Source organism: Simochromis diagramma, unplaced genomic scaffold (assembly GCF_900408965.1).
Source record: "Simochromis diagramma unplaced genomic scaffold, fSimDia1.1 OVJJ01000676.1, whole genome shotgun sequence".
Lineage (NCBI taxonomy): Eukaryota > Metazoa > Chordata > Actinopteri > Cichliformes > Cichlidae > Simochromis > Simochromis diagramma.
In genome coordinates this window covers 1523062-1535143 of record NW_024387466.1, presented here as the reverse complement: position 1 = coordinate 1535143, position 12082 = coordinate 1523062, and the positions used below count along the sequence as shown (strand labels likewise).

The following is a 12082-nucleotide window of genomic DNA, read 5'->3' as shown; positions in this document are numbered from 1 at the left end:
TGAGTTAGGGAGAAAGGAGCCAGAGGGGAATGGACAGATTCAGTTGCATTGATGCAAACGCTGTACCAGTACGTTGTGGTGAAGAGAGAGCTAAAAAGCGTAAAAGCAAAGCTTTCAATTTACCGGTTGATCTAAGTCCCTACCCTCACCTATTGTCATGAGCTCTGGGTAGTGACCAAAAGAACGAGATCGTGGATACAAGCAGCAGAAATAAGCTTTCTCCGAAGGGTGGCTGGTGTCCCTTACAGATAGGTTTAGGAGTTTGGCCATCATTTAGGAGCTCAGAGGAGAGCCGCTGTTCCTCCACATCAAAAAAGGAGCCAGCTGAGGTGGTTTGGGCATCTTACAAGGATGCATCCTGGGCGCCTCCTGTGTGAGGTGTTCCAGGTATTTCTGACCCGGAGGAGATAGACCCAGGACACATTGGAGAGATTATATCTCTTGGCTGGCCTGAGAATACTTGGGTGTTCCCCTGGACAAGCTGGAGGAGTTGGCCAGGGAGAGGGAGGTCTGGGCCTCTTCTGGTTAGGCTGCTGTCCCCATGATCAGTCATGATTAGCGGAAGAAAATGAATGGAACATCAAATCAACTGGAGTCATGCTAATTGGTTGCCATATTCTATTAATTTACTCCCCTTTGCTCAAATACTATGAAGTGGATTAGACAAACCAGAAGAGAGAAGGAATTGGAAAAAAAATAGATGAGAGCAAGGTGGAAAAATAACTGGGTAAAGTAAATAAAAGTTGATGGTGAAAGACTAAAACAAATATAGAGTACTGACTGCATAGTAACTCCTGAACATTACCGTGAATTATAGTAGTATAAGCTTGTCAGTAAATGGGAACACTATTATAATCAGACTTCAACACAGTTGGAGAGATTTGCAATTGGTTTATAATTCTAGTAATGCATTAACCAATGGTACTCACACAATGTAGAATCGGGTATGAAACAGAACTGAGACAACCAGTGCATCGCCTCAAATGGTTTCTGCTTGAGACCCAGGCAGGTAGTTCAGCAAGCAGAGGAAACAGAGAAATCAGAGCAGGACAGATGGCCTGGAAAGCACTGATATCTAGCTAACCCACTGGATTTATTTGATCAAATAAATAAAAAAAAGCACCATAACAGATTCTAAGCACTTTAATGCCACAGTCCAGTTCTGGAAAACCTCCATCTGTCCTCCCCTAAAACCTTATTGCAAAAGTGTCAGTGGAGTACAAGGGGAGATTGATATAGAGATAAGATCTGCTTTAGATATCACTAATTCACAGCTGAAAAAAAATCACCTCCATGTGTATTTAAACAGTGGGAAAAGGGACAAACATGTTCCTTCCTGTTGATTTGGTAGCATTCGTACTCCATAGGACTGTCTAATGGCATCTGTAAGCCCATGAGTCTTTATCTTTATTCAATATTAAATTAAGTTTGATTCTAATTCTTCCTATTTTCACAATTTGAATCTACAATCAGTTTCAGAGCCGAGGTTGGAATTAAACCCATAAAAAAAACTTCTCCCTAGTCCCTAGTGTTGTGGCTTTAAAGGAATTCATCACAGCTAACCTCATAAAATAGGAGTGAGTGTCAGATGGAAATCAGTATTTTACATCTCATATCCAGCTCATAGTTTGCACAGACTATCATCCTGTACATATTTTCTGTATTTAACTATTGAATACAAGGCCAGGAGATAACAATTAAAACCTGCACCTAATGTCAAAGTAGCCTGCCCTTTTCAAAACTACTTTTAGGTTTGGTTTTTTGGTTTTTGGTCTTTTTTGTTTATTTTTTGTTTTGTTTTGGGGGGGTTTTGGGCGGGGGGTAGTGACTAATAGTTTAGGTTAGTGCTAAAAGGCATGTTAGAGCAGCTTCTTAATATTTGCAGTTATTTTGCAGGAAAAAAATCATTATATGTTCAGAATCACCAGATGGGGCAATGCATTCTGTTAGCCGTGGCAGAGGGGTTGAACAGTCAGGCTGGGGGCAGTAAACTCTTGTGATGCATTTTTCATCCTCCCTCTCTCACAAGAAGCCAGACTGCTGAAAGGAATATTGACTAAATACAGAAAAGGTTTGATCTTGCTTATTTATTCCCCACCAATTTCTGTGGGATTTTTTTTTTTTTCAATGCAGGTAGAATTCAGCGTGGGTTTCTGAATGCTGTTTAGATTTATATTTTTTCTCTGAGCCATAGGTACATAACAGCAACATATAAATATTTATCACAGTCTCCATATTTGCCCTTCAGATTATTTCCTTCATCTAATTTTCCTCCCCTGCCTTCTGTACTGATGGCTACCTTCCAGAATAGAGGCCCCTTCATGATAATGTCTCTACTACAGCTCCTCTGGTACAAAGTGCGGTGCATTCAATCTGTGTTAATGGTTGGTAATGTAAATTGTATCAGTACACAGCTTGAAAAGTGGGCACTAAGAGCTTTTAACCCAGGTTGGAGTTATTTTGTATGTTTCTAGCAAACCAACAAATCCATAACCTAACTGGAGAAATTGAAGTGAAGGTGTGATCCCTTCACAGATCAATATGTAATTATTGCAAATAGGCTCATCAGACAAGTGAAAGCAATCAATTGGGTTTTTTTTTTACAACAACTGGCAGTTTAATCTAATTCATCCCTGCCAACATGGGTATGTTTTTGTCTGTTTATCTCAAAATTACTAAAAAAAAAAAGGAAGGATTTCAAACTTTAGTAGAGACCAACTTTATACCTTTCCACTTAAACAAGCAACTGTTGATTTACAATAATATCTTAGTGAAAAATCTCCCAAAAACCTCCACACAAAGGGCTGCCTACAAAGAAGACACCTGCTGTTACAGAACGTGAAAGTGCTTGAAAATCTTAATAAGCATTTTATTTGATTATACTCCTGTTTTTAATGTTGGGCCAAATGGTGGCTTTTGTGAAACCCTTTGATTTCCAAGTGTTTTTCCAGTTTATTATTATAAACTGTTAATCTTGTGTCAAAAATAAGAATGTAGGATTTGAAGAGGAGAGTGATTAGATGAAGTAACTTTATCTTAAGCAGTTTCACTTCAGTTTTATTTATATAACCCCAAATCACAACAACAGTCATCTCAATGCATTTTTATATTGTTACGTAAATATCGTACAATAATAACTGAGGTGGGAAATGGTCTAATGGTCCACAGTAGTCCACAGAAAATTTCTGAGGAATTTTAGATCTTTTACCTTTATTGCACAAAAGGACGAGGGCCGAGTGCTAAAGTGTAAACTGCAATCAGGAAAGAAACCACTGAAGTATACTACCAACACAACATCAGCTTTTTGTATCTCCACAGACAGCATGCTAACACAAAGCTAGAAAAGCAGCCAGAGTGATGTTAAAGCTCAGTGTATACTGATACCAGCCCAGTAGCCAGAGCCTGATCTTCAAGTCAGGCTTGTACCATTTTAGCCTCCATTTCTACCAGTACTTTTTGGGCTTCAACTCTGCTTTGCATTCAGCTTAGGGTTCAGCACTTCAGCTTTGGCTTAACCACTTAAAGAAAGGCTGTATTTGTGTTCCAACTAGGATTGGGAACTGTTTTGGGAAGCCGGACTGTAACGTGTTATTTATACCTTCAGCAGGTTTAATACTCACCAGAGAAAAGTAATTTGTGACTTACTTGTTACATTACTTTCTTGTTACTCTGTAAAATGACCTGAAATGCAATGTCTCACAATTACCAGTTAACAACACAAACCTTATGGTACAGTTCCACACACCAACACAAATCACTATCCTAATGTGGATCTTTTTTTAGTAGTTGTACGCGAACACAAAGCTGACACCATAAAGCAAAGCTCAAAGAGACTTTAAAGTATCATCATGATGATCCTATTTTAGAAACATGAACAGGTAGAAAGGGAGGCTGTAACTTGATTGCTCATCACTGCCTTTTTTTTCCCACATGATTCAACAGTTTTTATTCATTATCAGCACAAACACAAAAACAAAACAGAACAAACCACAAAAACAAAGGGAATCACATACATTTAAAGTCATTACATACATTTACAATTATACATGTGGAAAAGAGAAAAAAGACAGAAAAAAAAGAGGGGAAAAAAGGTATTTACCATCTATTTACCCCACAGATTTAAAAAAAAAAAGAAACAACAAGAGTGGATTCCCATCCTTTGTGCTCACTTCCTAATACCCTAAAAACAACCGGGCCCTCTCAACAGTTGGGACAGAAGCAAAGGAGACCAAACATTGAGGAACACTACTGTGTTCATCACTGCCTTTGTTACCTGATAAAGTTCAGCGTCAGGCTGTTAGACTGGGGTTGGGATGCGCTGAGCTTTAGTGCCGCTCTGACTTCTAGGCTAGCTTTGTGTTAGCATGCTATAGACTATGTGCACGTTAGCATATGCTACTTCCGGTGCGGAAACTCCTGTGGGGAGCTTTGTTTCCGGTGTCCTATTCGCGCCCTGTTTACGGTCCAAAACAAGTTAAGCAAATGAATGAATCAAGCGGCGATTTACATTTCTATAGATGTCTTGGGCATTTACCCAATATATCTGTAAATGTTGTTCATCGACTTGTCGATATTACCCCCCCTCCCCCCGCCTCACAGCAAAAGAGAAAAGGGATTAAAATGTTATATTTCTCAGTATCTGTAAACAGCTGCCCCTCGTTTATCGCGGGTGTTATGTTCTAAAAATAACCAGCGATAGGTGAAATCAAGTAGCCAATTTTATTTTTTGACGGTGCAAAACGTTTCGTGGACATCGTGGACATACAGTACTGCACTTCAGAGTCACACTGCTAGCGATCGATGCAGTGATTCTGTACTGTACAGGAGAGACGTCACGGAGGAGATCATCTGCAGCGATCAGGACGCAGGACACAATGTGACATAAAAAAAAGCATGCAAACTTGCACTAAAAATCTGCGAAACAGCGAGGTGAAAGGTGAACCGCGTTATAGCGAGGGACCGCTGTAGTTTTGAAGGTAAGTCACAACATACCCTTCGTAAATACTAATGTATAGAAACCCTTACCAGCAATCATTCATTTTTTTGTGTGGCTTTTTTTTCACGGTTTGTTAACATGCTGTGTAGGTGTGTACTTGACTAGCTGATATCGACATAACGGGGGAAACATCTGGTTTGACTATTCTTCACCTGTAGTTTGAATGCTGAACATTTTCCTGTTTAAATCATAATAACTGTCACTATACAGAGATGTGCTTCTGAATGTGGACGATGTGTCTTCTGATTCTGTAATGCAGTTCTGCTTGTGTTGAGTGATGTAAACAACTGATCGATCTGAACTCTTTAAACGTCAAAACTGATCATTAGATTTTTTATGACACAACAGTGGTGAGTGTTCCCAACTTCTCCTCTTTGTAACTTAACGCGATCTTTCCGTTTTCGAGTTTCGCTACCTGATCCGCAGTAGCGATTGACCGCAAAGTAAAGCTACCGGAAATGTACAACCCCACATCCGGTCTCAAACCAGGAAGTTAGCATTTTCTGGTGCACAGGGTCTATTTAGCAGTTATTTAGTTAGTTAGCAGTATAATACACTTGTCTCTCGTCTTTTTGGTTAATAAAAATAAATGTAATGACCACGCCACTATTTTCCTCTTCCACAGATGAGCTGAAATCAGATGACTGTAGTGTAAGAGCACAGGTAGACAAAAAGCATGTTTGTTTGATGTTTTTCTCCTCTATCCTTCCAACATGCAGATAATTGAAGAACCTTTGTGTAATGTATTAGCTGAATTTAATAGTGAAAAATGTAATCTGGTTACTGGTCACATGTTATGGAGTAGTGCAAAAGAATGTAACAAATTAATATTAATGTTAAATATTCATATTTAATTTTAAATTACTATTAAGTAGGAATAATTACATTCAAGTTTTTCTGCTTGCTTGCACAAATTACTCACAAGTGAAAAAACAAAATAGTTCCAATTTAAGGTTATATTTTATGGTTTAAGGTTGTTCTCCTTGCATATGGTTGTATGAGGACATTGCTACGCCACATTGCTACTCTGTGATAATCTTTTTTTCCTTTTAAAACCTTCCAAATCTTGGATAGGCTCCCTGAAGAAGAGCTTCACACAGTGCTGATGAAAAGGCATGGCATGACACATGCTTGATTTCAATCTCTATCTCTCCACCTTCAGTCACTTCATGCATTCCCAAGGAACAGGGGCCTTGTTTCCTCAATCTCTTCAGTCGTGCCAAGCAATTGTCTGTAAGTTTGCCATCAGATCACTATCAGCTTGTCTGCAGGAGGGAGGGGAAAAGTGGCCCCCGTCTGCTTGCATGGTGGTTTGAAATGCATGGCTTCATCTTATTTCTTTATCAAGCCCAACTGATGTGTGAATATAAAATGTCTATATATTTTAGCTTTATAGCCCTTCAGTTCAAGAAATCTTCTGCCAAAAGCACTGGAGAAGCTGTGAAAGCAAAAAGCTGATACATCAAATGCCTACGTGGGTATGCATGCACATGTGCGGGTGAGTGTGCATGTGCTTATAAGTGCTTCAAGATTTACTTAAGTTACCCAGAGGAAGCTTTCAGAAAAAAAAGGCACACTCTCAAACATATACTCTGTCAAGACTTATCTTCGCCCCCCAGAGGCAGCAAGACAAAGCTCACACATTTTATAAAGTCTCCAATGGTAAATGAGGCGTTTGAAGAATTGCAAATGCCAGGGAGCGCATACACTGACAGTTAATTTTTATAACCTTTTGTGAAAAGACTTACCAGGCAAACATTCAACCTGAGACAGACCCCATCACTTGTGTCCCCATCCACCCACTCAACCCAGTAATTCATTGCATTTCTATCTCTATCAACCCACACAAGACCAGAAATTACTGTTACTGCTTAAACTAAACCAAAATATGTCACTGCTCTTTACTGGTTTAATAAGCATTTTATAAAGCATCAGAAAGCACAGTTCAGGTTGAAATGGCTATAATCAGTATTTTTAGATTAACAATGGAACATGTTTTTTGGGTCGCTCTGACAAACCCACAAACAATTATGCATTTCCTCCCAGCTCCCATGAGCTTTATAGTCTTTTTAGGCTAATTGTTTTGTCAGACTGCAGAGTTAGTATTTTGGTTCACTGTCTCCATACACTGACAGCTGTTTTCACTATTTAAAAAAGTTTAGTGTGTTTTGGTATGTTTTTTTGTTTTTTTTAAGATTTATGACATTTTGATCTTTGTGTGTATATGTTAAAAACTGGGATTTCCTTTTTACATGATTCTATTGGTATCCCATTCTGAACCTTGGTTCTTGTGATTTTCAGTCTACAGTTCCTGATATTACTTTATTATTGACCTTGTAATGAAGTTCAGCTTTGGTAATCCAGTGTTTTGGTTCACATCTTAATTATTATTACATTTTTTGTCTTCCTTCTCTTATCCCTCCCTAAGACTTATTCTGCCAGAGGTTTCTTCCTGTTGAAAGGGAGTTTTTCCTTCTCACTGTCGCCAAAGTACTTGCTGATAGGGGGTCATATGATTGTTGGTTTTTTCTCTGCATGCATTATTGTAGGGTCTACCTTACAATATAAAGCATTTTGAGGCGACTGTTGTTGTGATTTGGCGTACAAATAGAATTGAAATGAAATTTAATTATTCTTCATTGTAGTTTATTTCCTTTGTCTCTTTCTTCATGCGTAGTGTGAGTCTCCTTATGTCCACATTCAGTATCTTTCTCTTAGGTTGGCATCTTGTTAAGTGTTAGCATTCATTATATTTGTCTCCTTCGGCTATTTCCTGCTTTACTTTGAAAGTTTATTTTCTTAGTTTTACTTCCTATCTGTCTCTACCTGATTGTCCTGATTGCCTTCACCACTCTCCTATCTGTCATTCCCCAATCAGCCCTCTGTTATAAATAGTCCTGTCTTCCCTTTAGCAGACTGCAGAGTTAGCATTTGTCATAGCATTTGTTATTTTTCCCTTGTTTATTCCTCATGCACTGTCTTGTCTTGTCTTTTTTCCATCACCTTTTGTGGTTTTTCAACCTTCAGCTTCCTGCAGTTGGGCCCCAACCTTTACGCTCCACACAACCTGACAATATCATTAGATTCCACCTTTTCAGACCTCAGATTTTATCCCAAAGTTCTTGCAGTGCTTTGGCTAGAGCTGGTTTTAGCCTGTTCTCAGGTGGCTACTTAATGGAGTTTTGAAACTTACCAAACAGCCACTTCATCAAACGTTCATCAAATTACTAACATTATAATTATTGTGAGCTTTTAGCACTGACCTGAACTTCGATGCCATATCCCAGGTAGACAGTAATCAAGTAGTTACACTCCACTCCAGAGTCAAGTTGCTGCAGGATTTCAATGTTACCCTCAGGGTCAGTGAAATTCAGACTACACGGCTCTGTGGAAGAAAGTAAAATGACAAGTGATTCCCTTTTTCCCGGATCACTGATCTTTCTGACAGCCCACCTGTGTCTCCCTGGCCCTGTAACCCTCTAACTATCTCTGCAGAGATCCTCTCTGACACTACTCATCTGGGCCTTCAGCCCTCTGTGGCCAGTGGGAAGGGCGGGCAGGACACATCAGGAAAAATCAGATTGTTTTTGACACATGAGCAACTCCGTTATCCCTGACGGAAAGATGAATAGCTGTGTGCAGAATGCAAAATGAACAGGAGCAATGCTGAGGATTTGATGCTTTATTTTCTTTTCCTCTGGGATACATGGGTTATATTTAAGGGTAAATGTCCAGCTCAGTACAGTACATCCTTGAAAGTCAGAGAAAAAGAAAAAGAATATTACTCTGCCTACCTGATGTTTGCATGGTGGTGATGGTGGTAGTTGTGGTAACAGTCGTGGACATTGTTGTGGTGTCTTTCTCTGAAGAAGCCGGAGTGAGCTTGTGGAGCTGATGACCAGGGCTGGTTTTGTTTTTTAGTGCCATTTCACTAGCTTCCCCCTTTTCCATCTTCCCCGAGGTGGCCTCTTCCGGAGAAGCACCCAAACTCTGAGGCTGACTTCCTAGTGAAGATGAGGGAGGTACTCCGCTGTTTTCACCACCTGAACCTCTGTTATTTGGTGTCACCTGGGTGGTAAGTGAGTGTGTTGTTGGATCGACCTTGTCTGTCCCCCTGGTCCTCTCCTTTGATTTCTTTTGAGGCATAGACACGGGCAGTGCTGGTGTTGTGGGGGAAAATGTAGTCAGCGGTGAAGTGGCAGCCACAGTAGCAGTAGAGGCAACATCTGAAAAAGCTGGAGCATCCTCATGGGGCACAAGTTGAGTGACAAGGTCTGCTGCATTTGGAGCAGACACAGAGCCTGGCATGGTGGGATATGCAGCCACATAGCCATCCTTCCGAAAAAAATGCTGGTCCCCCCGGAAGTCCCTTGTAAGTAAATGCTCATGAAGCAGCAGGCCCTTGAAGACTGGCTGGTGGTTGGGGATGTTCATTGGTGAGACGGTAGTGATGGAATGGACTTCACTTTCTGTGTCCTGCGTTGATGAGTGTGTGAAGAGGTCCCTGTCTAGGTCCAGTGTCCTCTTACTGATGCTGTTACTATCTTTTGCAACTGAAAATTAAAAGGAAAAAGGAAAAAAAAGTAATATAGTTATATTAAGCAAAATATTACAGTCCAGTGATCTATAGAAGCAACATGCAGTATACGAGAGTAGTATGTCTTTTTGACAGTTTCATTATAGAATCATCAACTCTGCCAGCCTATAATCTTGCAAAATTATGCCTAATGAGGTGAGAGGCTCTCCTCTTGTATAATTCTTCCACACTTTCTTTTTTGAGTTTTGCTATTTTTAATCAGTTCATTATGCATGTGTGTGTATATGTGTGTGTGCGTGCGTCTGTGTGCAGTGAGGCTGGAGAAACTATGACCATAATAAAGTCCTTTATAAATTTATTCACTAGCAAGTCAGTCTAATAGGTTAACATAAATATAATATATAGTGTGAATATTACTGTACAGAGGGAGTATTTAAACACATGGAGTGTATCCATCTTCTATGTTAATGTAAAAAACTTTTAGTAGTTAACATATTAGGGTATTTTTAATACCATGAACACAATTAATAAGGTAGTATCAAAAACAGATTCCATAATTACACTCTGCATTCAATGAAAGCTTGGCGTGAGACTGAGAGGATGTAGTCTAGCTTTTAACAAGAAAAAAAAGTAAAAACACCACCAAATGAAAACAAGCTCTCTATTAGTCAATCATGGGTAAAATCAGTTATCATTAACCATCTATCCCATCTATCCCAAACCATCCCAAACTAAGTAGTCATTTTGCCATTCTGATACTGGCACTTTTAAAAAATATATCTAACTTTCAGCATTTGACACGTCAGCCTGGTACTATTTCAATAATATGTAGGGTTTGTTAAGGTTTGCAAGTTCATATTATCTTCTTTTATACACATATGTCAACAAGAAACAATGCTGTCAGCTTTGGCACTTTAATTAGCTTGCATTTGGGGTGACAGTTTGCCTTAATGAGGCAAAATAGCTGCCGGCACACTTTTCACACTTAAAGATGAAAGGATGTTGTTGACACCGTGGCAGCAAATCAATGAGATATCCCTATGTGAGTGCTTCTATTACAGCACTCCAAGAGCATGACAGAATCTAAGTTTGAAATCAAAACCAATGGAAGACTCCGTTATATATTTAGGGCTTCAGTCAGAGAAGCCTAAAGGCTTGTCAGCAACCATCTGGCAACCACCGGAACTGAGAAAAAAATGTGTATTCCCCAACTAGTTGTGAGTGGCTGCTGGAGGTAGCTCATATTTGCTGTGAAATCAATTGCTAAAGCCTCCTTCACACAGGTCAAAAGACTGGTCAGTGACTCTAGGTAGTCATGAGTCGCTAGGAAGAATATGTATTCTGTGAGAGGCTGATAGATGGCAATCATTAGTGTGAAACTGGTTATAAAGAACTATACAGTGATGCACCTTGAAACTGCTTTGATTGCTAGCAGGTTGAAAGTCACTATTGGTATGCATGGAAGACACTGACTTTTTCACAAACATAAAAAAGTTTTACAGCTTTACTTCAGTTTATGTGCACTGCTACAGCATTAAACAGCATGCTCATTGACTAACAACTTGTGATTAACAAGCTTGTGGTTGAGCATGAGCATGTGGTGTCATATAGATAATTCTTCGTTTCTGGAAGATGGTATAACAACGATTTACAAAATGGACTTATTTTTTTTTATATATGACCAAAAGTGAATGACCGAGCCCATAAACTTAGCAGGAAAGTGTTTACAGAGCTCAAGTCTTCTTCTATAGGATTGGGAGCCTTTGTGCAACCACAGCTCTTGCCATCTGGTCACTTTCAGTTACAGTGCATGTTGAAGCTACTTCTGCGATGGCTTCATTTTTCCAACCTGGAAGCTGCATCTGTGTTTTATATTGTCGGGAGAATATTTAACTATAGGGACCAGAGGGTGCTAGGTGATCATCCACTGGTCTCTAGGCCTTTGTGATTCCCTTAGAGGTCATTTGCACAAAAAATGTTGAGTACATAGATACACAGTACACGCACTGTTTGTGCCTTGAAATTCTAGATAAGCCTGTTTCTTTAATCGTACATGAATTTATACCATGATCCTCAGCGTGAACTCTTACAGAACTCTGTTTCATCCTCTTTCCTCACATCTGATTCAATTATAAAGCTTGCATATTCTTCAATCGACCGACACTTTTCAATGTGTTGATTATAAGAACCCGTCACTTTCTTGCATATGAAATATAGCATATATTTCAGGCTCAAATCAGCCTGCCAGTTGGTAAACATTCACCCTGCAAAGTCAAATTTGAAGTTATTGATTTCCTAAGGATTCCACAACAGGAAACATACATTCGGGTTTTTAAAAAAGAAATAGTATCTGAATAAATCTGAAAAATTGCTGTGCCGAAGGAGACGCTCTGCTTTGCTCATAAACTTGGAAAGAAGTTGTAAGGTTCTGTAACATTTTGCTGACGCAGAGTACTTTTTACCACCACCGGGCACATTGATAAAACTTTGATTGGGCTATTCAAGAGGAAGAGTAAACAGCTTTATTACAAAGCCTCTCCTAGGCGGAC

General features: G+C 39.4%; 1 protein-coding gene across 2 annotated transcripts in view; it reads right to left on the bottom strand.

The window, feature by feature from the left end:
• Positions 1-12082, bottom strand: part of LOC120723290 (seizure protein 6 homolog) — a 91886-nt gene that overhangs the window by 32645 nt on the left and 47159 nt on the right. For both annotated transcript variants that reach the window (XM_040014659.1, XM_040014660.1), the window contains exons 2-3: positions 8791-9549; positions 8260-8381 (exon numbers count right to left, since the gene is read on the bottom strand). In XM_040014659.1, the coding sequence (XP_039870593.1) occupies positions 8260-8381; positions 8791-9549 (881 nt within the window). The remainder of the gene's footprint in view (positions 1-8259; positions 8382-8790; positions 9550-12082) is intronic.